The sequence below is a fragment of the Oryx dammah genome, unplaced genomic scaffold, assembly GCF_014754425.2.
Source record: "Oryx dammah isolate SB20612 unplaced genomic scaffold, SCBI_Odam_1.1 HiC_scaffold_11050, whole genome shotgun sequence".
Classification (NCBI taxonomy): domain Eukaryota; kingdom Metazoa; phylum Chordata; class Mammalia; order Artiodactyla; family Bovidae; genus Oryx; species Oryx dammah.
This window is the reverse complement of record NW_024080444.1, coordinates 2,172,800-2,195,498: the sequence shown is the minus strand read 5'-3', so window position 1 is coordinate 2,195,498 and position 22,699 is coordinate 2,172,800. Positions and strand designations below refer to the sequence as shown.

At 35.5% G+C, this 22,699-nt stretch overlaps 1 protein-coding gene across 10 annotated transcripts in view; it reads right to left on the bottom strand.

The window, feature by feature from the left end:
• LOC120860242 (nuclear factor 1 B-type) overlaps positions 1-22,699 on the bottom strand; it is a 256,907-nt gene that overhangs the window by 39,566 nt on the left and 194,642 nt on the right. For all 10 annotated transcript variants that reach the window (XM_040236036.1, XM_040236039.1, XM_040236040.1 and 7 more), the window contains exon 7: positions 1,964-2,098. In XM_040236036.1, the coding sequence (XP_040091970.1) occupies positions 1,964-2,098 (135 nt within the window). The remainder of the gene's footprint in view (positions 1-1,963; positions 2,099-22,699) is intronic.

Below are 22,699 nucleotides of genomic sequence, written 5' to 3'. Positions count from 1 at the left end.
AGTCATTCTAGTCTTTTAAAGACAGAAAAGCCAAATACAAAGAAAAAACATTTCCCTTCATTATGAAAGAATCCATCCATACATATATGTACTTATATGTATTCTTTGCCTAGATATTGCAAAGTCTTCCTTATTGCCTTCTTTTCTCCAGTCTTGCTCCCTCCTAATCCTGTATAGTCTCAAATTAATAATTTTAAAAAAATCATTTAAATCATGGTACTTCTCTGCTAAATCTTTCAATTGCTCCCTATTGCTTCAATAATAAAATTCTAACAACTTCACATGTTTGTATGGTCCTCAAGTGCTTTAAGTGGAGAAGGAAATGGCAACCCATTCCAGTATTCTTGCCTAGAGAATCCTTTGGATGGAGGAGCTTGGTGGGCTGTGTCCATAGGGTCGCACAGAGTTAGACACGACTGAAGCAATTTAGCATGCATGCATACATTGGAGATGGAAATGGCAACCCACTCTAGTATTCTTGCCTGGAGAATCTCAGGGACAGAGGAGCCTGGTGGGCTGCCATCTATGGGGTCGTGCAGAGCCAGACATGACTGGAGCGACTTAGGGGCAGCAGCAAGTGCTTTAAGATGCAATTTGGTCCCACTTCCTTGGCCTCATCTTTCCCCTGTGCAGGGCACATTTTGGTATTGTGTATTCCTCAATATACAGCAGTTCCTTGCTGCAATGACCTCCACTTTATGGATACTCGCTGTCTGCTCTGCCTGAAATGTCCGTCTCCCTAGCCTGTTCCCTTTTGTTGGGAACCTACCTCTTCTAGGCATCTATCCTCCTCCAGGTATTCAATCCTGTTTGTATTCAATGCCTAGCTGATGTTGTGGTCTCTCTCTCTCCCCACTATACCATTACTCATTAAGGAGAGGAAATGTTGCTCCGGACAAGGGTGCTACAGGCCCTAATACATTACATACTGAACATACCATACACATGGTAAAAGACAAAGGTGGAGGGCTTGTCTGCATCTTCCAGGGCTTATTATATAAAAACGTACTGTTGAATTTTTTCCAAATGTTAGAAATATAAATAATCAGATATCATAAGGGGTGATCTGACTTCGAAGTTCATTTTGCCCCACTCAATATTACAAATGTATGAAATAGTTACTGATTTTTTTTCACTTATCTTAGCAGTCCAATAAATAAATGTAAAAAAAAATTATATACCAATTTGCCTTGTATATTCTTCTCTTAATTTTATAATTGTCTTAATGATAGCATTGAAGGCTATGCATTTTTTAAGTACAGTGACAATACCTATCAATATATATTTATAGACCAAACTTAAGAATTTTATTATCAACAGTTGTTATATCCCTTGAATAAAGGTTTAAAGCCTAGATTTACTTTTTGAAGAATAAGGAGTTGCCCCACTATATATTTAAAGCAATACAAGTATCACTATAAACATATTATTTTTTATATAAAAAAATTTTCTTCACCTTAAAGTCAGCCTACTCCTCTCTAAGAGCAATAGGAAGAAAGTATGCAAATTTGAAAGAGCATTTGATGTGAATCATTCTTCAAAGTATAAATGTGAAATATTGGATTCTTCTTCCTATTTAAATTATGATATTAAACATAATATCAAGTGTACTAGCCCACAGAAAGGATTTATATATATAAAATAATTGTCAAAATGTCTCTTATTTTTCTGATCAACTTTGCTCCCAAACAAGTAGTTAAAATATTGATTTCTATAGAGAAAATAACATCTGTGGAAACAGAATCTATACATCAATGCTGCTAGAAATATTTTAGACTCAGCAGTATACTTGAAATTCCATCTTTCTCTTAGTAAAATATATAGAATTAGGACCAATATGGAAGCTACTGTTAAGATAACTATATATTTGCTTTTTCTTGTGATTATCGTCTTGATCCATCCCCAAGACTTTGAACTCTGCAAACAGGAGGGAGGTTTCTCCTCTGTGCTTGAAACTCCTCACCACTGTGTGCAACTCCAGGTATTCCGGGATGGTGGTGCTGGGGGAAAGTGCTCAGTCTTGGGGAGGAATCTTGTGGAGATGTAGAGCTGAACAATGGCTTTTCGGGCTTCTTCATAGTAGTCGGAGAAGACATATCTGCAGAGAAAGAGAGGAAAGTCCAAGCTTTATGACATTCTCAAGCTACAAGTTTCATACCAATCTAGTAAGAGATCTCATTTGCCAATGTCTTGTGATTTTTGTATGTCTGGCTCTTTTACAAAATACATTCTGAGTCAAAGACCCAGCTATGTTGGAGTTTTAAAATATCTGTCAGAAACAATCTCCACGGAAGCTAACACAAAGCTTCATTAAAAGTATCATCAGAATTATTCCAACTACTAAATGAATCTTGAACTTAGCATCCCTTGGTCCTTTGGTTCACATCTAGGTCTTTTCTAACCTCAGCATTTCATTCATACGTGTATTCAATTCAAGGGTTTGTCTTTTGATTAACTGACTATGTATGGAAGAAAATAGAAGAAAACCTGGTGCAAAACTGAAAAATAACTTTTGAGTATGCTGGTAAGTATATCAGTAATTTAAATTTTTTTATGAAAAACTAAATTAACCCTGAATATTCACTGGAAGGACTGATGCTGAAGCTGAAGCTCCAATCCTTTGGCCACCTGATGGGAAGAACCAACTCATTGAGGGTAAGAGGAGAAGGGTGCAACAGAAGATGAGATGGTTAAATGGCATCACTGACTCAACGGACATGAGTTTGAGCAAATTCAGGTAGGTAATGAAGGACAGGAAGCCTGGCGTGCTGCAGTTCAAGAGGTTGCAAAGAGTCGAACACAACTTAGCAACCGAAGAACAATAACATTTGTTTAGCAAAAAAAGATATTCCCTAATTTGCTTATTCTGGAGATATTTAGAGTTCTTCTATTTGCTAGCTAAAGGGAGGATGTTACAAAATGTTAAAAAGCAATGGCTGCTGCAGGGATATTTACTCTTAGTGAAGAGAAAAATGATAAGAAGAAAATGCTTGCCAATATCAAGGAGGAAGTATGCTGACAGCAGAGGTACTGTGGCGTTGGATGCTACTTCTCCAGCCTCACTGTACAGGGGCATTGATCACCTCAGCTTCCTCAGGTTAAGGAAGTGGTGCTGTGTTCAACACATGCATGGGGGTGACATTTCCAGAAGAGGAAATGTTCTGAAGATGGGAGGCACAAAATCTGTTTAAGTAGTACATGTAGTCTGTACTTCAACAAGTACAAAGATGAGGGAGGAAGTGAACAGCTGGCAGGACCTGCACAATGAGTGGTCACAGAATTTGTGTATAAATGTCTAAAAATTTACTCTAATAAGAAAACAGTACTGATGAGGAAAACAGGATCACATTTGCTGTGTAGAGCAATCTCCCTAAAAACTACAGGGAAGATGAATTAGTTGAAATAAAGACAGCCATCCTGGATATTACTTGAGAAGATTAATTAATATAGTCATTCCATAGATATTTACTGAAGGTCTAATACAGGCCAACACTGTGCTAGTTGGTGGGGACATGATGTGACCTAGATTTGGCTTCAGCCTCTGTAAAACTTGATACCTAGAGAGGGAATATAGACAAGTTAAGAAGGAATCATAAAACAATGTAAAAAGTGCTGTGACAGAAGTATTCCGGGCTTTATTCATTCATTCATCCCATGAATATTTTATACTGCCAAAATATTGAGACTTGGAAGAACAGTACAGACAGAGCTAATGTAATAATAGATACTTCAACAGAACTGACCCAATTTAATGAATAACTAGTTTAGAAGGTCATTGTCTTGGGTGACTGTGAGGTTGTACCATGCAGCTAGTTCAAATGGGGGATTCAGGAGGAAACCCCGGTTGGCAAGGATGTGTTACCCTTTTTCTCAACATCTTAAGTAATGTTGATTTTTATAGAGGTTTATAAATATAGAGTAAAATATTCCAAAAATCATATGAGCTATTAAGTTTAGATTTCCATTATCCAAAACTTTAAATATACACCAGGCAGACAGAATAGTAATTCTTCTCTGGCACTCATCACCCAACTTCTTCGACAATTGAATTATTTCATTTTTATCCCATCTATACTTGCCCTCCTGTATTACTTTGAATCAAATCTCAGGCATCATATAATTCCACCTATAAATATTTCAGTTTGTATCTCTAAAAAAAGAGAAAATTTTATTTCAAAAAACCCGACTTTATCATACATAAAATATATTTACAAGTTGCATTTTTAATTAGTAACTTTTTGACATGAGAAAAAAATTCACAGTGCTATTAATACAAGAAACTAGTTATCATTGTTTTACCATTTAAAAAATTACCTAAATTCTGGGAAAAGCATCTGATAAAATTAAATATATGCTTTCAGTTCACTGGCATGTAAAGAATAGATATGCTACTGTAACCATAGCAGACATCACAGTCTATGAAAAAATGACAGGAGTATTTGTAGCCTTAAGCTACAATTTGTAACTAATTGGTTGTCACTAACCTATGAGAACTTTGATGAGTCAGTGTACCATTTCCTTACACTATCTCTCTCAAAAAGGAAAAACACATTTCACTAATGAAACCACAAAATTAATAATGTTACCAAAAAGAGAGAAACTTTAAAACTATTTAAAAAATAGACAAAGGAAGTTCATTTCAGCTAAATTTTTAACTCTTAGAAAAAGAAACATAAGTTTCTATTGACAGTTTACATTGTACTTCAATATAAATTTTGAATAAAATTAACCGGAGTAAATGAGTTTCTAAAGACTCGATACTACGAGCAGTAAACCATGTACTGTACATCATTTAAAAGCAGTTAAATATGACCATAGTTTGGGAAGCAGAATATGAATGTCATTCTGGTTATGTCATTTCTAGAGAAGATCAACCAAGGCTATTGCAACTACCATAACTATTTTGGGATTTTCATTAAATCCATGTGAATTTATGTGAGCTTCTTTTCATAAAGGGCCCATAAATCAGAGCTGTTTGTACAGAGATTTTCAACAATATAGGTGATTATGTAATTTTTGAGAAATGAAGCCTTTGCAATTTCTTAGTCAAAATGATACACTTGCTTTACTGGGTAATTATTATAGATCCATTTATTTTTCTAGTTTTCTTTAGGCATATACTGAATAATGATACCTTCATGTTCAAAACACACAGAGGAATTATAGAGGCCAGTACTACAGAAATAATAAAATTCACTCTTCAAATTGTAAAAGGGACCACAACTGCCATATTTTCAAAACAACAAAATTACCTTAAGCAAAAATAAGAATGTGAAGGCCCACTGTCTCTACTGAAACAATTTTTTTTTTAGAAACAGATAAAGACTGGTAGTATTAGAAAATAGACTTAACTGCCTTTGTTTTGCCACTATGAAATCAACTGGGCTCATTAATCATCTCACACGCTAGAAAAGTAATGCTCAAAATTCTCCAAGCCAGGCTTCAGAAATATGTGAACCGTGAACTTCCAGATGTTCAAGCTGGTTTTAGAAAAGGCAGAGGAACCAGAGATCAAATTGCCAACATCCGCTGGATCATCGAAAAAGCAAGAGAGTTCCAGAAAAACATCTATTTCTGCTTTATTGACTATGCCAAAGCTTTTGACTGCATGGATCACAATAAACTGTGGAAAATTCTTCAAGAGATGGGAATACCAGACCACCTGACCTGCCTCTTGAGAAACCTATATGCAAGTCAGAATGCAACAATTAGAACTGGACATGGAACAACAAACTGGTTCGAAATAGGAAAAGGAGTATGTCAAGTCTGTATATTGTCACCCTGCTTATTTAACTTCTATGCAGAGTAGATCATGAGAAATGCTGGACTGGAAGAAGCACAAGCTGGAATCAAGATTGCCAGGAGAAATATCAATAACCTCAGATATGCAGATGACACCACCCTTATGGCAGAAAGCGAAGAGGAACTAAAAAGCCTCTTGATGAAAGTAAAAGAGGAGAGTGAAAAAGTTGGCTTAAAGCTCAACATTCAGAAAACGAAGATCATGGCATCTGGTCTCATCACTTCATGGGAAATAGATGGGGAAACAGTGGAAACTGTGTCAGACTTTATTTTGGGGTGGCTCCAAAATGACTGCAGATGGTGATTGCAGCCATGAAATTAAAAGACGCTTACTCTTTGGAAGGAAAGTTATGACCAACCTCGATAGCATATTGAAAAGCAGAGACATTACTTTGCCAACAAAGGTCCGTCTAGTCAAGGCTATGGTTTTTCCAGTAGTCATGTATGGATGTGAGAGTCAGACTGTGAAGAAAGTTGAGCACCGAAAAATTGATGCTTTTGGACTGTGGTGTTGGAGAAGACTCTTGAGAGTCCCTTGGACTGCAAGGAGATCCAACCAGTCCATCCTAAAGCAGACCAGTCCTGGGTGTTCACTGGAAGGACTGATGCTAAAGCTGAAACTCCAGTACTTTGGCCACCTCATGAGAAGAGTTGACTCACTGGAAAAGACTCTGGTGCTGGGAGGGATTGGGGACAGGAGGAGCAGGGGACAACATCACCTGGACATGAGTTTGGGTGAACTCCGGGAGTTGGTGATGGAGAGGGAGGCCTGGCGTGCTGCAATTCATGGGGTTGCAAACAGTCGGGCACGACTGAGCAACTTAACTGAACTGAACTGAGTCAATAAAAATATATTGGTGTACAGGATGTAGAATGCACTATACTTAAGGTGACAAAAATGGGGCGCCCTCCTCTTTCACAAAGGAGAAAACACCTCTCTGGCCTGAAGAGAGAATAAAAATAAAGGTCAATTATCTGGGAGAAGTAAAGATAGAGTCACTAGCTATTACATTTTAAGCATGAATCAAACTCAGATTATTTTAATTTTATTTTAATGTCTGCAGTCCAACAGACTTCATGCCAAACTGAAAAATGATATCATTCCTATGTTTAGTGCTCTCATATTCTACAGAAAAAAAAAATGATTGAGGAATAGATACATAGGAAAGATGGTCTTAAGTGACCTTTCTGTGGAGAAAAACAAATGTCACGTTTTTCACAATCTAATGTCCCTCAAGCAGGAAGAATCATGCATGAAAAGATTATGTTGAAAATAAGCTGAATAATAATAAAACTTAATCATATATAAATATGTAATAAGTTGAATAATAATACATACATGTTAATGCATACATTGAATAATACATGAAATAAAGAAGTTGAAGAGAGAGCAAGATGATGAAAAAGGTTTATCTGGTTTTTCTTCTGGTGAGAAGGAGGCCGGAGCTGCTGGTGGCAGATGCGAGGGAAGCAAAGGACTATGAAGACTTGAAACCAGACAAGGAAATTTAAATGTGATCTGGAAAGCAGCAATATACAAATGAATTGACTTCAGATGGAAAAACTTTCCAAAACTCTGTTTTTTTCTCTTCCACAACATGGCCCATTTGATTTGTACTGGGTTAAACAAGAATTTCTTTTCCATACTCCTTCTTAAATACTCCTCATTGTGGTTCAGCATAGAAAGAATAGTTGGAATCATCTTCTTCAAATGGTATCTTCTTCATTTTAAGCTCTAGCATGGTACCACATTTTAACATAAATCTTTCCTTATCATTCTATTAAACTTTAGCTAGGCTAATTTGTTTATGGTGTCTTGGAAGTGAAAAAGGCCACGGGGGATGTATTTCTAACTCAGCGCCTTTCCTAGCATATGAGGGTCCCTCAGGCTAGAAAATGTGCTCGTTCTGTCTTCTTATTATACTGAATACCATTTACAGAACAATATTTTATCCACTGAACCAACTTGACTTATTTTCTTTTTAAGTAATCCCTCCTAAAGAACTTTGGAGGTCTAGACTTCCTTAATGATCTTTTGATTGTTTCTTATATTATTTCATCACTATTTCATTATTATTTTGTTATTGTTATTATATTATTATTTTGTACTTGTTACATCCATAACATGCATCTGTGTGTGTGTGTGTATATATATATACACACACACGTGCACACATGTACATTTTGTAAAAAGTTGACTAATGTCTTACTACCTATAAAAGATGATTTTATCAAGGGCACAAAAAACGTGGAGGATAGAAGATCATGCTACTCACAAAAAGAATTTTTTAAATCTAGAATTAAAAGAAGGAAGAAGAGGTAGAGCAGACATTGTGTCTAGGCAGTTTATTTTAGAATCTCTTGCACGTGAAAGAAGCTATCTGGTCGAATGATAACCAGTAGTGTAGGATGACTGAAATAAACACAGTTAGTCTTAAAATGTATCATGAGTGGATAGACACCGCCAGATGAGAAAGAACTGAATGTAAAATGAACAGAAAGAACCAAATTAGTCACTGAGCTAAGAAGTGTAAGAAAAGTGCAAGGCATAAAGTTCAAGATGTTAAACAAGACCACTTGTTTCTTGTGCTGATGACACAGCTCAGCACAGAAGACAGACATCAACTATAAAAATCTATTAAACAATTGCAAGTGTGATAATATTGGGTCATAGAAAGGATTCTTCTAAATGGCAAAAAGCTACAAGTCTGTTGCTTTTTAAAGGAGGTTCACATTGACGGTGTTCATCTTCAGTGTCCACACCCACGTTTACATTTATAATTGGACAATTAGCTATGGCTTTAGAAACCAATTGTGTAGTCAAATACATAATAAAAGGTTACCATGTAAGGAAAGGTTCATGGAGAATACTTCTCTAAGTTGGTTCATTTAGACTTAAGCATACCTTTAAATAAATATTTTGCAAAAGCATGATATCACGTAAATTTTACTAGCCATACTATAATATTGTTGGCACTCTGACATACATACATCCTAAACCCTGATGTGTCATTCATTTCACAGTATCACTTCAAAGAGATAAAGGTACAAGCAAATAAAGCAGCTAGATCAACTCATTCCCCAACAAGGTAATTTCATCTACAAAGGAAGAGCGTTGCTGTGAAACAGAGCGTATGTACTTGACTCGTCGGCAGCTTGCACAAATGGTGCCCCAGATGTATGTCTGTTCAAGTCAGCCCAAGGCAACAATTTTGATCAATTCTAATGTGATAAAATGCTGCAGGGAAAGTGTGCAGAAACGTGTTTACGTCAGCCCTTAATTAAACTGTTGTTCACTTCCAAAGAACCTTAGGAAACACTAATGAGACATGAGTTTTGGCAATTTCTTCATCAAAGCAAAGACCCCTTCCTCAGTCTGTAGCAGCCTGTCATCCAAGTCACTCCCGGGATAAATGTCACATGGCACTCCAATCAGTTAGCCACCTGTTAGCAGAACTTCACTGAAGTCAACTAGTGGTCTAGGGCAAGCTCAAACAGCCCCCTTAACACGTGCCTGTCTGGGACACCTGCTCCTTCACATCCAGGAGAGCAATATGTTATCTTTCCCCATATGCTTCAGTAGATGAATGTTACAAATCTAATTTTTATCACCTACAAGAAACCGTATCATTTTCTTTAAAAAAAAAATCCTATTCTTCTTCTCTGTATGACACGGTTTACAGGTTTACAACTATTTGAAGTCAATTGTGTAAGATCACACACAAATTCTTGAGTGCCTATAAAGCTGTTCTTTTCAAGCATAGCATAACACTAAATTAAAATATATTAACTGTGCCATTCCTATGATTTAAAAAAACATATTTCATTGAATTAACAAAGAAGTAAATTGCCTCAAAATCTTTTAAAATTCCAATCCTTTTACATCTTGGTAAGTTGTCTTTCTCATTTATCTGCTACACTTGTAAACAAGTCTAAAAGAATCCTCTAGATACAAATCACCTTTTGCTAACATCTGTTATTTTCCAGTATTTAATATTAAGGTATATTTTATTACTAGGTGCTTAAATAGCTATAATCATTGTTAAAAATGTCTCTATTTTACACATTATCAAGTTTCTGAGTAGATGTTACAGTATGCCTTTTTTTTCCTTTTGTAGAGGAAAGCTCAAGGTGCAATGAAACTTTGGCCCTTTGGAATAAGCATGACAGAGATTAAAGAAGAAAAGTACATTTGTGGGAAAACTTTGCTTAGGGAGTCCAGCGACTAGGATTTGATAAAATTGTATTATACTGACAAGTCTTCCTAACTTAATACCTCTCATAGTTTCCCAGGTTCCTTTATTTTTTTTTAAACAGGTTTTAGACTTTTAAGAGTTTTAAGAAGCTTTAAAAATTTACACAAACTCTGGATATAGAAAATCTCTTCAGAGACCAAACTCTTTGTTGGATGAAGGCAAAGGTGGTCAACACGTTCAACACTGAGAGTCTGTCAAACAACACAAAATGGAGTGAAATGTGAATGTGAGCCTAACTGGGGAATTCCTGCTTTCCATTAAAATGGTGGGGTGAAAGCTGGGTGACAACATGAAAAAGAAATGACCCATCTGTATAAAATAATAACGCAATTTATAATACATGAGATAATAAATGAGAGGTCACTAAATCTGGTGTGTGGGACGAGTTCAGGAGCTGGAAATCTGATACGTTTACTTCAGGCCATAAATCTAGAGTCAGTCCCAAGACAAGGAAACAGCCTGGGCCCTGTGCCCAGAGGACGGGGAGAAGGTAGGAAAGATGACTGCCAACTAAGCTCTAAAAGAGACCAAGGTTCCTCTTTCTCCGTTTCTGCCTGGGGGTAAATTATGGGGAAGAGAGGAAAGTTTAGAGGAGAGATTACTTATAACTGAAAAAACGTTATGTAAAACACTGAAATTACCAAGCCCAGAGCTCTGATGTGTTTATTTCTATTATTTCCCTGGGGGGAACCATACTGACCCTTACTTTCCTATTTTACCTGTAGATAATGTAAAGATGTGGGGAAGTACCCAGAGGGGGCATGTCTGGAGGACAAGAAAGGAGAGAGAATACTTAGGTGTCTTTACTTGAAAGTTGTGCACATTCCACTAGGTGCCCTCTACATTTCCCTGCCTCCTCCACAAAGAAATGGGATGGGGGCTCTTCTGGGTCCCAGGAAGAAAAGATGTAATTGGATGCCCAATGGCTTAAATGAAAGATAAATGAGAAAAAAAAAGAGGTGGATGAGTAGACTCAGAAGGCACTGATTCACTGTTCTTTAAATACATGTCAGAGGACATGCTTCAAAATTGCTCATAGAGCCCTGTGCTCTGTCTAAATAGTATGGATATGACAGTGGAGTTAAACAAACCACTCAGGCACTGCTGGTGAGAATGTAAATTGATAAGATCTTTCCAGACTCTGTGCCAGTATTTATCAAAAGCCTTAGAAATGGACATAATATTTAACTCAGGAATTCTACAGTAAGAGTATAATTCATTGAGCATCTATCTATTATATTTGGTGACTTAATGCCAGGCAGTGTACTAGGTACAGGGCCACAGAAGAGAGCTAGACAGGAACAAAATGATGAAACTTAAGTACAAAGATTTGTATGCAATGATTTTTACTGTATCTTTATTAATTATATAAAAAGTTGGAAGCTATCTAAATATTCATGAGCAAAGTAGACCTTTAAAACTGTATAGTATAGCCAAAGGGTAACATACGCTGTGGTCATTATGAAGTGGAAATTGAATGACATGGCGTGAGTGCATGCTCAGTTGCTTCAGTCATGTTTGACTTTTTGTGACCCCATGGACTGTAGCCCTCCAGGCTCCTCAGTCAATGGGATTCTCCAGGAGAGAATACTGGAGTGGGTTGCCATGCTCTCCTCCAGGGGATCTTCCCCACCCAGATTGAACCAAGGTCTCCTGAGTCTCCTGCATTGCAACTGGATTCTTTACTGCCGAGCCACTGGGGAAGCCGGAATGACATGGTAACATGCTATTATATTATAAATAAAAGACCAAAAAAAGAAACCAATTTACAAAACAGCATATACAAGCCCAATTTAGTGCAAAAAATTTACTTGAAATAGAATATATAGGATATCCATAAAAAATATATATATAGAAAATAGACGGGCATATGTCCAAATATTAATATGCTATCTATACATGACAGAATTATAGTGTTTTTTATTTTCTTGTTTATAATTGACAGTTTGTTTTTCAAATCTCCCACAAATAATTTTTACTTTTATAATAAAAAAATGGTAAAATACATATTTTGAGAAAAATACTGCCTGGAGCTCCATAGAATATTTTAAATAGTTCTCAAGGATGGGTGGACAATATCAGATATTGACAGTGCGACAAACACTACACTTTAAGAAGGAAATGCCTCATTGGTCTTAGGTATTGGATGTTGCAAAAATGCAAAATGCAATGCTTCAATACAACATTTGCAATCTAGTTGACTAAAGGCAAAATAATGAATTTTGAGAATGCGAGTGAAAAGAAACGAGTGAAAAGAAATATCTGAATATCTGTTTCTAAGGACTCTTCTAAATGTAAAATTTTGTGATTCTGTGGCAAATATGAATAAGACCTTCCCACACAATTCAAGTTAACAAAAGCTCTGAATGTTATGACAAAACCTAGGGACTTAATCTCCCTACAGTAGTTTGATGATGATGCCAGATGATTTGAAAAACAATTAGCTGCCATGTTAAGTATCTCCATATATATATATATTTTTGCCATTCTCTAAAATAATTTTGGAAAATCAGCAAGCTATAGTAAGAGGAGATAAGATATCACCTTCAATTAGATTTGTCAATCTTTTTTTTAAAGAAATAAGTTCTTTTTCAAAGGAGAAAACAGAAAATATGGTAGTCTTCATGTTAAATATATGAAAATTCTTCTTTATAATATTTGAGTTATATAATCTTAACTACACTTGAGTATAATACTGTATCCTTGAGCAGTCTGAAAACTTTTGTGATAATTTACATCTCTCTGTATAGTATATTCCAACCCAAGCCTGTAAGCAGCATGTTTCTACAAGTCTCTGTTTATCACAACTCTATTAAAAAAAAAAGTCTCCAAGCTTCACCAATACCCAATGCCAAGTGAAAGCTCAAACCCCTTTGAAGCTCACAAACACCTTCCTGATACATAAAGAAAAAAAGTCTTGATAATGAGGAACAATGCTAAAAGAGTGAATACTGAACAAGTGAAAACTTCATTTTTATAAGCACTTCAAAATACTTTTGTCCATTAAGCAATTTCATTTTAACAGACAGACAAGGATAAAGTGTCTTGAGTAATGCCAGAAAATCTAATTTTCAAGGAGGAAAAACACCAAACAATTATGCAAGATTTGGAGTATATTTTAGATGCTTATTAAATATTGGCATAGGTAAATAGCTGTTATTCACCATGCCTCTGGGGAGAACTGCTTGGCTATAGAGGCTTATTAGCGTTAAGCATCTGAGAGCCATGGACTATAAAATAAAATCAATACCGTAACCTTAACTGTAAAAGTCAGAGAGATACTGGAAGAGTTCTAATTTAACAAGATTACAGATGACTTTTTAGAGAACATTTGGGGAAAAGCCATGCATTTAGAAACATTTATGCTGTAAGATATCTCAAGGTTTAGGTTGTTACTAATGGTGTTATTATACACGCTGGTAATTGTTAGGGTTGATTTTACTGATGTGTTACTCTAGTGGATTTACAGGAAAGTCCTAGAAATGATTTGGAATTTATTTCAAATAAAATCATTAACCTGAGGTAGTAAACTAATTGCTTAGGAACAATTATGATTTGATGTGGTTTAGTATAGAAGATAAAAAAATATGAAAATTATAAAGTCGTCACTTTGGCAGTTCAATATAAATATGGTTACTCTGCAAAATATTCCATTTCTCTTAAGGGAAAAGTAGTCAAAACTGTTATAAATTGTAGTGTTTAAGTTCAATCTAAATCTATATTTTTCCTTTAACAAATGTAAATGAAGAAAAAAAGAACATCTTGTCAATGAAATTACTATGATGGCAAATTTATTATCCTAATGGTTTTAGAAAGCACGTGAAATTGATCAGTAACAAAACCTCTATTTAGTAATGGACCAATTACATTTGTGAGATAATGTCAATGAAACAGAATATTGTCACAGGATAATGGTCTCCTATTGCTACATCCCTAGTCATTTAGAGAAAATAAATGTTGCCGTCTGGCTGAGTCATTTATTTTCAAAGTAGGAGACACTGATCCCATAACAAGGTTCTGTTATAATAGCTCAGTCTCTCTCAATCATTTGTTGTACCAGAATGGTGCAGGACAAGGCATGTATCTGTAAGAACTGCACATTCCTCAAGTATAAGGCAAAACATATGATGCCTCCAAGCACCTACAGAGCCAATTATCATGTTATTCAATGAGAGTATTTAAAACAAACATCTAAAAACTAATTTAGGAAATTGAAAACCTTCAGAATTTTCAAAAAGATTCAGGTTAATGAAAGCTTAAAGACTCAAGTATTAAAGATCTATAAAATCTCTGACTTCAATTAATTTAAAATCCAGAACATTAGAACACAGTGTTACTTTAGTATCCAACTTTGCCATGAAAAAACTCAGTTTACTGACATTCAGTGATTTGTCTAAGGCCATACCACTATTTACAATTTCCTGGTCAATTAAATGTAATTCTTAAATTTTGATACACCTAGCTCATTTCAAACTGAATGCATATCACACACCTCTACTAAAGACATTCTAGACTTTAGGATTATTTATTAACAACATCTTATTATCAAAAGGAAAAGAGACGCTGAGTTCAGCCCAAGGACTGTATTCATGAATCCCTGTAGTTTATTTTTCTGTCATTATGTGTGTTTGTAATGAAATTTCATTTGTGTAAGGAAAAGAAAAACTGTCATATAGGTTTGGTAACCAGTTTGCAAAACCATGAACACAGCATGACTGACTTCTTTGGAAGGCAGTATATATAGTAATAATGAGTATGGATTCAGTAACTGAAGAGACAAGGGCTCCATTCTACCTCTGCTATTTATGATCTGTGTTTCTATGTCAGATTTCTTAACCACTGTACTAATGGGCTTAACAAGCTGTGGGGAAAAAATGTTTGTTTCTAAAGAGGGTTGAAAATAAAAATATATCTAAAGCCTTAGCTCAATCCTGAAAGGGAGTAAGTGCTCAATAATGGTAGTCACAAATGGCAGAAGGGTCTGGTTTTCCTCATTTACATGTATTTGTTGAACAGAAAAATTAAATTTATGTGGTTTCTTCAATAAATAAATGATATATAAAAGGGAATAAATACAAAAATAGTTAATAGAACAATTATAGGTTAAAGACTGGTTGAAAATACAAGTATGATACATGGACTGTTTTGGATCTTCATTTAAACAACCTATAAGATATTCTGGGGAATTTGCACATGAGTTATACAGTACATATTAAGGAATTATTGTTGTATTTGTTAAGTTAATAATGATATGGGGGTTATATTAAAAACAAAATTCATTGTCTATTAGAAACTTAAGTATTCACAAGCAAAATGACACAAAGTCTGGGATTTACTTTAAGATACTAAAAAAAAAACCTAGGAGATACTAAATGAAACAAGATGGGCAAAATATTGATGACAGTTAAAGCTGAAAAATGGTACATGGAAGTTCACTTTAAGATTCTTTCTGCTTTTGACATTCTCTATAACAAAAAGTTTTTTTTAAACTTTAAATAGCATGCTTAAATATTCAAACCAGCTCTCCTCCACATTTATCCATTGAAAGCACTCATATCTCCTTTTTTTTTTCCTAGTTCAGAAACTTTATCATGGCACAAAGTGTAAGAGGTTTTTTTAAAAAAGAAGATATAAATTTTACCATCTCAAAATTGTTTTGACAATTCTTCTAGAACCTAAAACCTCATAAATTCATCTCTACTTTTATTCCAGTTCTATAAGGTTTAAGAGAACCTTCCATGAAGCTCCCTACGAGAGCTGTTCAACTGCCAAGACAGGTTAAGCAGTGGCCAGATTTCTCCTAGTCCACTTCTCCCTACATAGGTAAGTGCAGGATAACAGGAAAAAAAAAAAAAAAAAACTTAGCCTTGAAAAAGAAGACTAAGGCTCTGGTCTTAATATCTAGACACTCCAAATTAGACAGCCTCTCACACTTAAATGGGGAGTGTGTGCTCAGTCACTAAGCTGTGTCTGATCCTTTGTGACTCCAGTAGCCCGCCAGGCTCCTCTGTCCCTGGGATTTCCCAGGCAAGAATACTGGTATGGGTTACCATTTCCTTCTCCAAGGAATCTTCCTGATCCAGGGATTGAACCCGTGTTTCCTGCATTGGCAGGCGGATTCTTTACCACTGAGCCACCCAGGAAGCCTGGGTTGCTTACCTGTGAAATAAGGAGTTTGAAGGTAAAGAATCATCCTGCAATGTGGGAGACTCGAGTTTGATCCATGGGTTGGGAAGATCCCTTGGAGAAGGGAAAGTCTACCTACTCCAGTATTCTGGTCTGGAGAATTCCATGGACTGTACAGGAGAAAAGGAAATTATACCCATTTGAATGAAGAGTTTCAAGAATAGCAAGGAGAGATAAGAAAGCCTTCCTGAGCAATCAATGCAAAGAAATAGAGAAAAACAATAGAACTGGAAAGACCAGAGATCTCTTCAGAAAATTAGAGATACCAAGGGAACATTTCATACAAAGATGGGCTCAATAAAGGACAGAAATGGTATGGACCTAATGGAAGCAGAAGATATTAAGAAGAGGTGGCAAGAATACAGAGAAGAACTATACAAAAAAGATCTTAATGACCCAGATAACCATGACAGTGTGATCACTAATCTAGAGTCAGACATCTTGGAATGCAAAGTCAAGTGGGCCTTAGAAAGCATCACTATGAACAAAGCTAGTGGAGGGGATGGAATTCCAGTTAAGCTATTTCAAATCCTAAAAGATGATGCTGTGAAAGTGCTGCACTCAATATGCCACCAAATTTGGAAAACTCAGCAGTGGCCACAGGGCTGGAAAATCTCAGTTTTCATTCCAATCCCAAGGAAAGGAAATGCCAAAGAATGAGCCAACTACTACCCAACTGCACTCATCTCACACGCTAGCAAAGAAATGCTCAAAATTCTCCAAGCCAGGCTTCAACAATACATGAACTGTGAACTTCCAGATATTCAAGCAGGATTTACAAAAGGCAGAGGAATCAGAGATCAAATTGGCAACATCCACTGAATCATGGAAAAAGCAAGAGAGTTCCAGAAAAACATCTATTTCTGCTTTATTGACTATGCCAAAGCCTTTGACTGTGTGGATCATAATAAACTGTGGAAAATTCTGAAAGAGATGGGAATACTGGACCATCTGACCTGCCTCTTGAGAAATCTGTATGCAGGTCAGGAAGCAACAGTTAGAACTGGACATGGAGCAACAGACCGGTTCCAAAACGGGAAAGGAGTACGTCAAGGCTGTATATTGTCACCCTGCTTATTTAACTTCTATGCAGAATACATCATGAGAAATGCTGGGCTGGCTGAAGCACAGGCTGGAATCAAGATTGCCAGGAGAAATATCAATAACCTCAGATATGCAGATGACACCACCCTTATGGCAGAAAGTGAAGAAGAACTAAAAAGCCTCTTGATGAAAGTGAAAGAGGAGAGTGAAAGAGTTGGCTTAAAGCTCAACATTCAGAAAACGAAGATCATGGCATCTGGTCCCATCACTTCATGGCAAATAGATGGAGAAACAATGGAAAGAGTGACAGACTTTATTTTTTGGGGCTCCAAAATCACTGCAGATGGTGATTGCAGCCATGAAATTAAAAGACGCTTGCTCCTGGGAAGAAAAGTTATGACCAACCTAGTCAGCATATTAAAAAGCAGAGACATTACTTTGCCAACAAAGGTCCATCTAGTCAAAGCTATGGTTTTTCCAGTAGTCATGTATGGATGTGAGAGTTGGACTAGAAAAAAAGCTGAGCAGCAAAGAATTGATGCTTTTGAACTGTGGTGCTGTAGAAGACTCTTGAGCCTCTCTTAGACTAAAGGAGATCAAACCAGTCAATCCTAAAGGAAATGAGTCCTGAATATTCATTTCAAGGACTGATACTGAAGCTGAAACTCCAACACTTTGGCCATCTGATGCGAAGTACTGACACATTTGAAAAGACCCTGATGGTGGGAAAGATTGAAGGCAGGAGGAGAAAGGGACGACAGAAGATGTGATGGTTGGATGATATCACTGACTCAATGGGTATGAGTCTGAAAAAGCTCCTGGAGTTGGTGATGGACAGGGAGCCCTAGAGTGCTGTAGTCCATGGGGTCACAAAATGATGGACACAACTGAGTGACTGAACTGAACTGAACTGATACAGTCTATGGGGTCACAAAGAGTTGGACAGGATTGAGTGACTTTCACTAAGGCTTCTAATAATCTGTGTTCTTATGTCTGAAAAATCAACTTTCTATTGTATATCATGTTGGTATCATAATAACCAAAGAAACTGGGTTTCCAAGCTACTTCAAAATAAACTTTAATAGGAAATCAGTGCATAATGGATTTGAAATAAAACCTTTTTCCATTTCAAGAAACTTTTTAGGGCACTCTGTGATAATGAAGCACACTGTGTCCCATGGGTTTTCCACTCCCCTAATTTAGGCTGTGTTTCCCCAATCTAGAAACACAGCATCACACACAGCAAGTTATTTTTTTCAAACCAATTATCCATGGTGGTTTTTCTGCAAAATGCTGTATTTTCAAATTATTAAGGCTCCAGAGAACAGAAGTTGAATATCACTTCCCACTTATAAGTAGTACTGTCTCTTCTAACATGTACACAGGTTGTGCTCCATCCAAAACACATGAAAAGAGCACACACATCTGTTATAGTAGTCAGTATAAGGATTCTGATAAAAGCCTCACCAACAATGTACTGTTTTCCTTTCTGTTTGAAAGACATTCATAATCTGATTTTTCATCTACAGCCATGTGGTTGAAGAAAATGAAAAAGACTGTGATGAAGGCATCACCAGGGTTTGCCCTCTAATAACAGGATGATATATGGAGATTCACTGCAAATTCTGTAAGAAGTGTAAGTTCTTGATTTTTGGGTTTTTTTTTTTAAATAATAAAATGAACAACAACAACAAAAAAACCAACTTTAAAATTGTGCTTAAACAATATGTATCCCTCAAGATCCCTTGTATCTTTGATTTTAATTCAAAATCTGATATTTGAACATTTCATATTTAATCCTTGTGATACAAACTCTAGGGATATAAGGAATTGTTGCTGTTCTATCTGGCCCCTAAAGCAAACTTAAACATTCAGGAGATTACTAAGCTGTTTCCTTGCATTTTTCTAGGACATCACTGAATGTTAGTAGTTATTCAACTATTTGTGAAAGCTGCTCATTCACCTACTTCTACAGTTAGAAAAACCTTGAGAGTTTATTATTTGTCAGACTATAGTTTGGGCTAGGGTTGTTTTTTAAAGTTTGAATATATGATGGATTCTCCCTATAGACCCTTAGATGGTAGGAAAAAGGGTTCTAAGGTCACAAACTTAATAAACATATTCTGTCAATATCCACTCAGAGATATTCATATTCATAGCAGACAGTAGCATGTTAAATATTCTACAAAATGATTTATGAGTAAGAAAGTTTAAAGTTTTGTATAAATAAAATTTTCCAATCTTAGTTGAATGCTCTCATATTTAGCTCATCTATTAACATTCTTTGCCTGTTGGGCTGCTGTCTATGGGGTCGCACAGAGTCGGACACGACTGACGCGACTTAGCAGTAGCAGCAGCAAACTTGAATTATGAAAGGCTAGTCTCTGATTCTGGTTCTATTGGTGTCACCACATTCTACTGACTGTTATTTATTTCCTGTTCTTGATTAAATGCATGATACTAAGCTGGCATTATTACTCTTTAGCCCAGAGTGTTCCCTTGAGGCCCTTGGCTTATTCATTGGATATTTAATACCATATCCTTATAGAACACTATAAAGTGCGAATTGAAATTGAGCACAACATATAAGACTCTATTACTAAACAGAACCTTTGCAAATTTATCACAAATAAATCTCTAGGGTTTGGAAATATATTACAACTTCAAAAAACCTAGCTGAAGAGACTTATTTGTATGACAGAACTGTAACTTTTTTAAACAGTATTTTTTTTCTAGTACCTACAACAAGCAGAACACTACTCCTAAAGACTGACTGTTTGAGAGTCCAGTATAAATTTTTAAACTGCTCTTAAAATTGTGATTACATACCAATATACCTCTAAGTAGTGCTAGTTTTTGCTAATATACCAATTTATTGATTTTTGTTTAAGATTTATTTCTCATAATGCTCAAAAGTAAGATGGTCATGCAGACAGCTTCTTCATAATCTGATTTACATTATTCTCTGTGAAGCATATTTTTCATAAATAATAAAAATAAATAAAATAAATAATAAAAAATTATTTATCTGCTTCTGCCATTCTAATAATCACTGATTCATCTAAGCCTGAATATAAAACTCCTAAAACACTATTTAATAGACATTTAGTGATATAGTAAAAGTATTTGTAATATACAGCTGGGCTTTATAAATGGAAAATTTAACAGCTTCTCAGTCTGATAAGTATTCGAACAACTAGTAATCTTAGGTAAAATTTTAATCTGTTAAATTTCTGGCCTTGAAAATACTACAAGCTTGAGTCCCAAGAAAGCAACTTAAATTAGAGGAAAAACTCAGACCTGTCTCTATTTTTCCTATTACATCATAAGTTACAAAGGACTAGTTTAATGATTTCAAGGGAATTATATCAACAAGGAATTTAGTCTATGAGTTGGCTCAGGTGGAAGAAATTTCAGGTAGACAAGTTCTCGGATGGAATATATTGTGAGGTTAACTATTAGAATAATAAAAGAAACTTTCAACAAGCAAATTCATAAGCTGACCGGGTTCAATTAATTTAACTATTAAAATCTAAAATGATGGAAAGCAGTATCCAAGAAACTAATTTGTTAATAGTGGTAAAAGCAGTCACACAGTTTTAGACTAGGAAATTCAAAACAGAGACCAAGCAAGAAAAAAATATTCTAGAATCTAGGAAAACAATGCAATAGCAGCTGTACGTCCCTTTATTACTGCCCCAGTTTTCTTTTTTCTTCCTTTATATATAAAAGAATACAAAACTAAAACATAAATATTATATAATACAGATGCTAGCAAATTTAATTTCTGCACTATTTCTCCAAAGAAAATTAAGCAAATTATAAAGATTCCTACAAAATATTTAATACTATTAAGCACTGTTCAGTTTTAAAATGTTCTATATTCTACAAAACTAAAAATTACAATGATTTTATGAAATATAACTTTTTTGCATTCTAGAAGACAAAAAATATAACTATGTAATATGCTAAAATAAAAACACTTTTTTCATTAAATTTTTAAAATTATAGGACCATTTTTCATTGCATGAATTTAGATCTTATAAAGTTTTGCCGAATTTTTTAAAATGAAATGAAGATAATCATTTAGTTACACTATATCCTTTATTTTTATCTACTTGGAATAAATCTGAAAGGGTTAGGTTCGTGGTTCAGATTATAAGGAAAGGTGGAATGACACATACTGTCCATAATTTTACTATCTTTCACATAGTTCACTCGGTTTTAAGGACTATGGCAAGTGTAGATTTTAGTGCAAAACTGACATGAACAGAATAAGGCAGATGCAGGAAATAATTCACAGTAAATTTTAAACATTTCTGCCAATTATAAACACAAGTATATTTTAAGCGACCAGTAAGTAGTCACTGAATACCAATTAGTGCAGGGGTTTTTAGACATGTACTAAAGCCATTACAATATCAAGTGGTACTCAATGTGCCCTTTAGAATACTCCCTTCAAGACGACAGGCAACTGTGACTAAAGAACTTGTGAAGATGGACAAGAACAACCATGAGGCATTTTATTTTGCAAATCTGAAGAAAGCAATTTTCACCGAACAAAAGGACTGCATTTGGTTTAGGAAATTTATAAAGATAGTACTGTCTTGCCCTCATGTTTTCATTATAGTTGAAGTCTTCTTCCCACAGTGGCTTATTGTGCACATTACAAAATCTTCAGGGTCTCAGAATTAGTGACACACATTTTTTTAAGCACGTGTGAAAATGAATCATTCTTCCTTACTCTTAATATAATATGCCTTTATAGACTTCTCCAATAATTCTAGTCATCTTGATAAAAGAAAATCACCAAGACAATACAATGATTTTACAAAGAGAAAGAATGACAGTTTCTCTTCTACTTTTCAAAAATGTTTTACAATATGATTTGAAATTGGCTTTATTCAACAGGCTGAAAGAGGAATCAACTCTTACAGGGTGACACTCTCTATAATAAAGAACACCTACACTTCTGCACAACACATCTATTGCCACACATTCACAACGTTATTGTTATTACCATTAAAATCTTTTCCAGAACAATTTTCTGACGAGGAAAATATGGCTTTGTTTAGAAAAAGCTGACAACGTCAGTAAAACAAGCAATAAAATATAAAGGGTTGAGGGTTTTGCTTTTCTTCTTACTTCTGCAAGTCTGATGAAGGCCCTGTTATTTCTGGCCTTTGCTAATGAGACTGGTGTTTCGCCTATCAGTGGTTCATGTAGCCAGCAAATATTTATTTGCCTCTGCTGAGCCCCAAGTGTTGAACATGGTTCCTAGGCTCTCAATACACAGTAGCCAAAACAGATAAAGTCTCTGTCCTCACAATGCAGACAGACTCAGACAATTAATCCCATAAGCAATTACGGAACGGCATACTACGTGTACAGAGAGGGAACAATACCAGGTG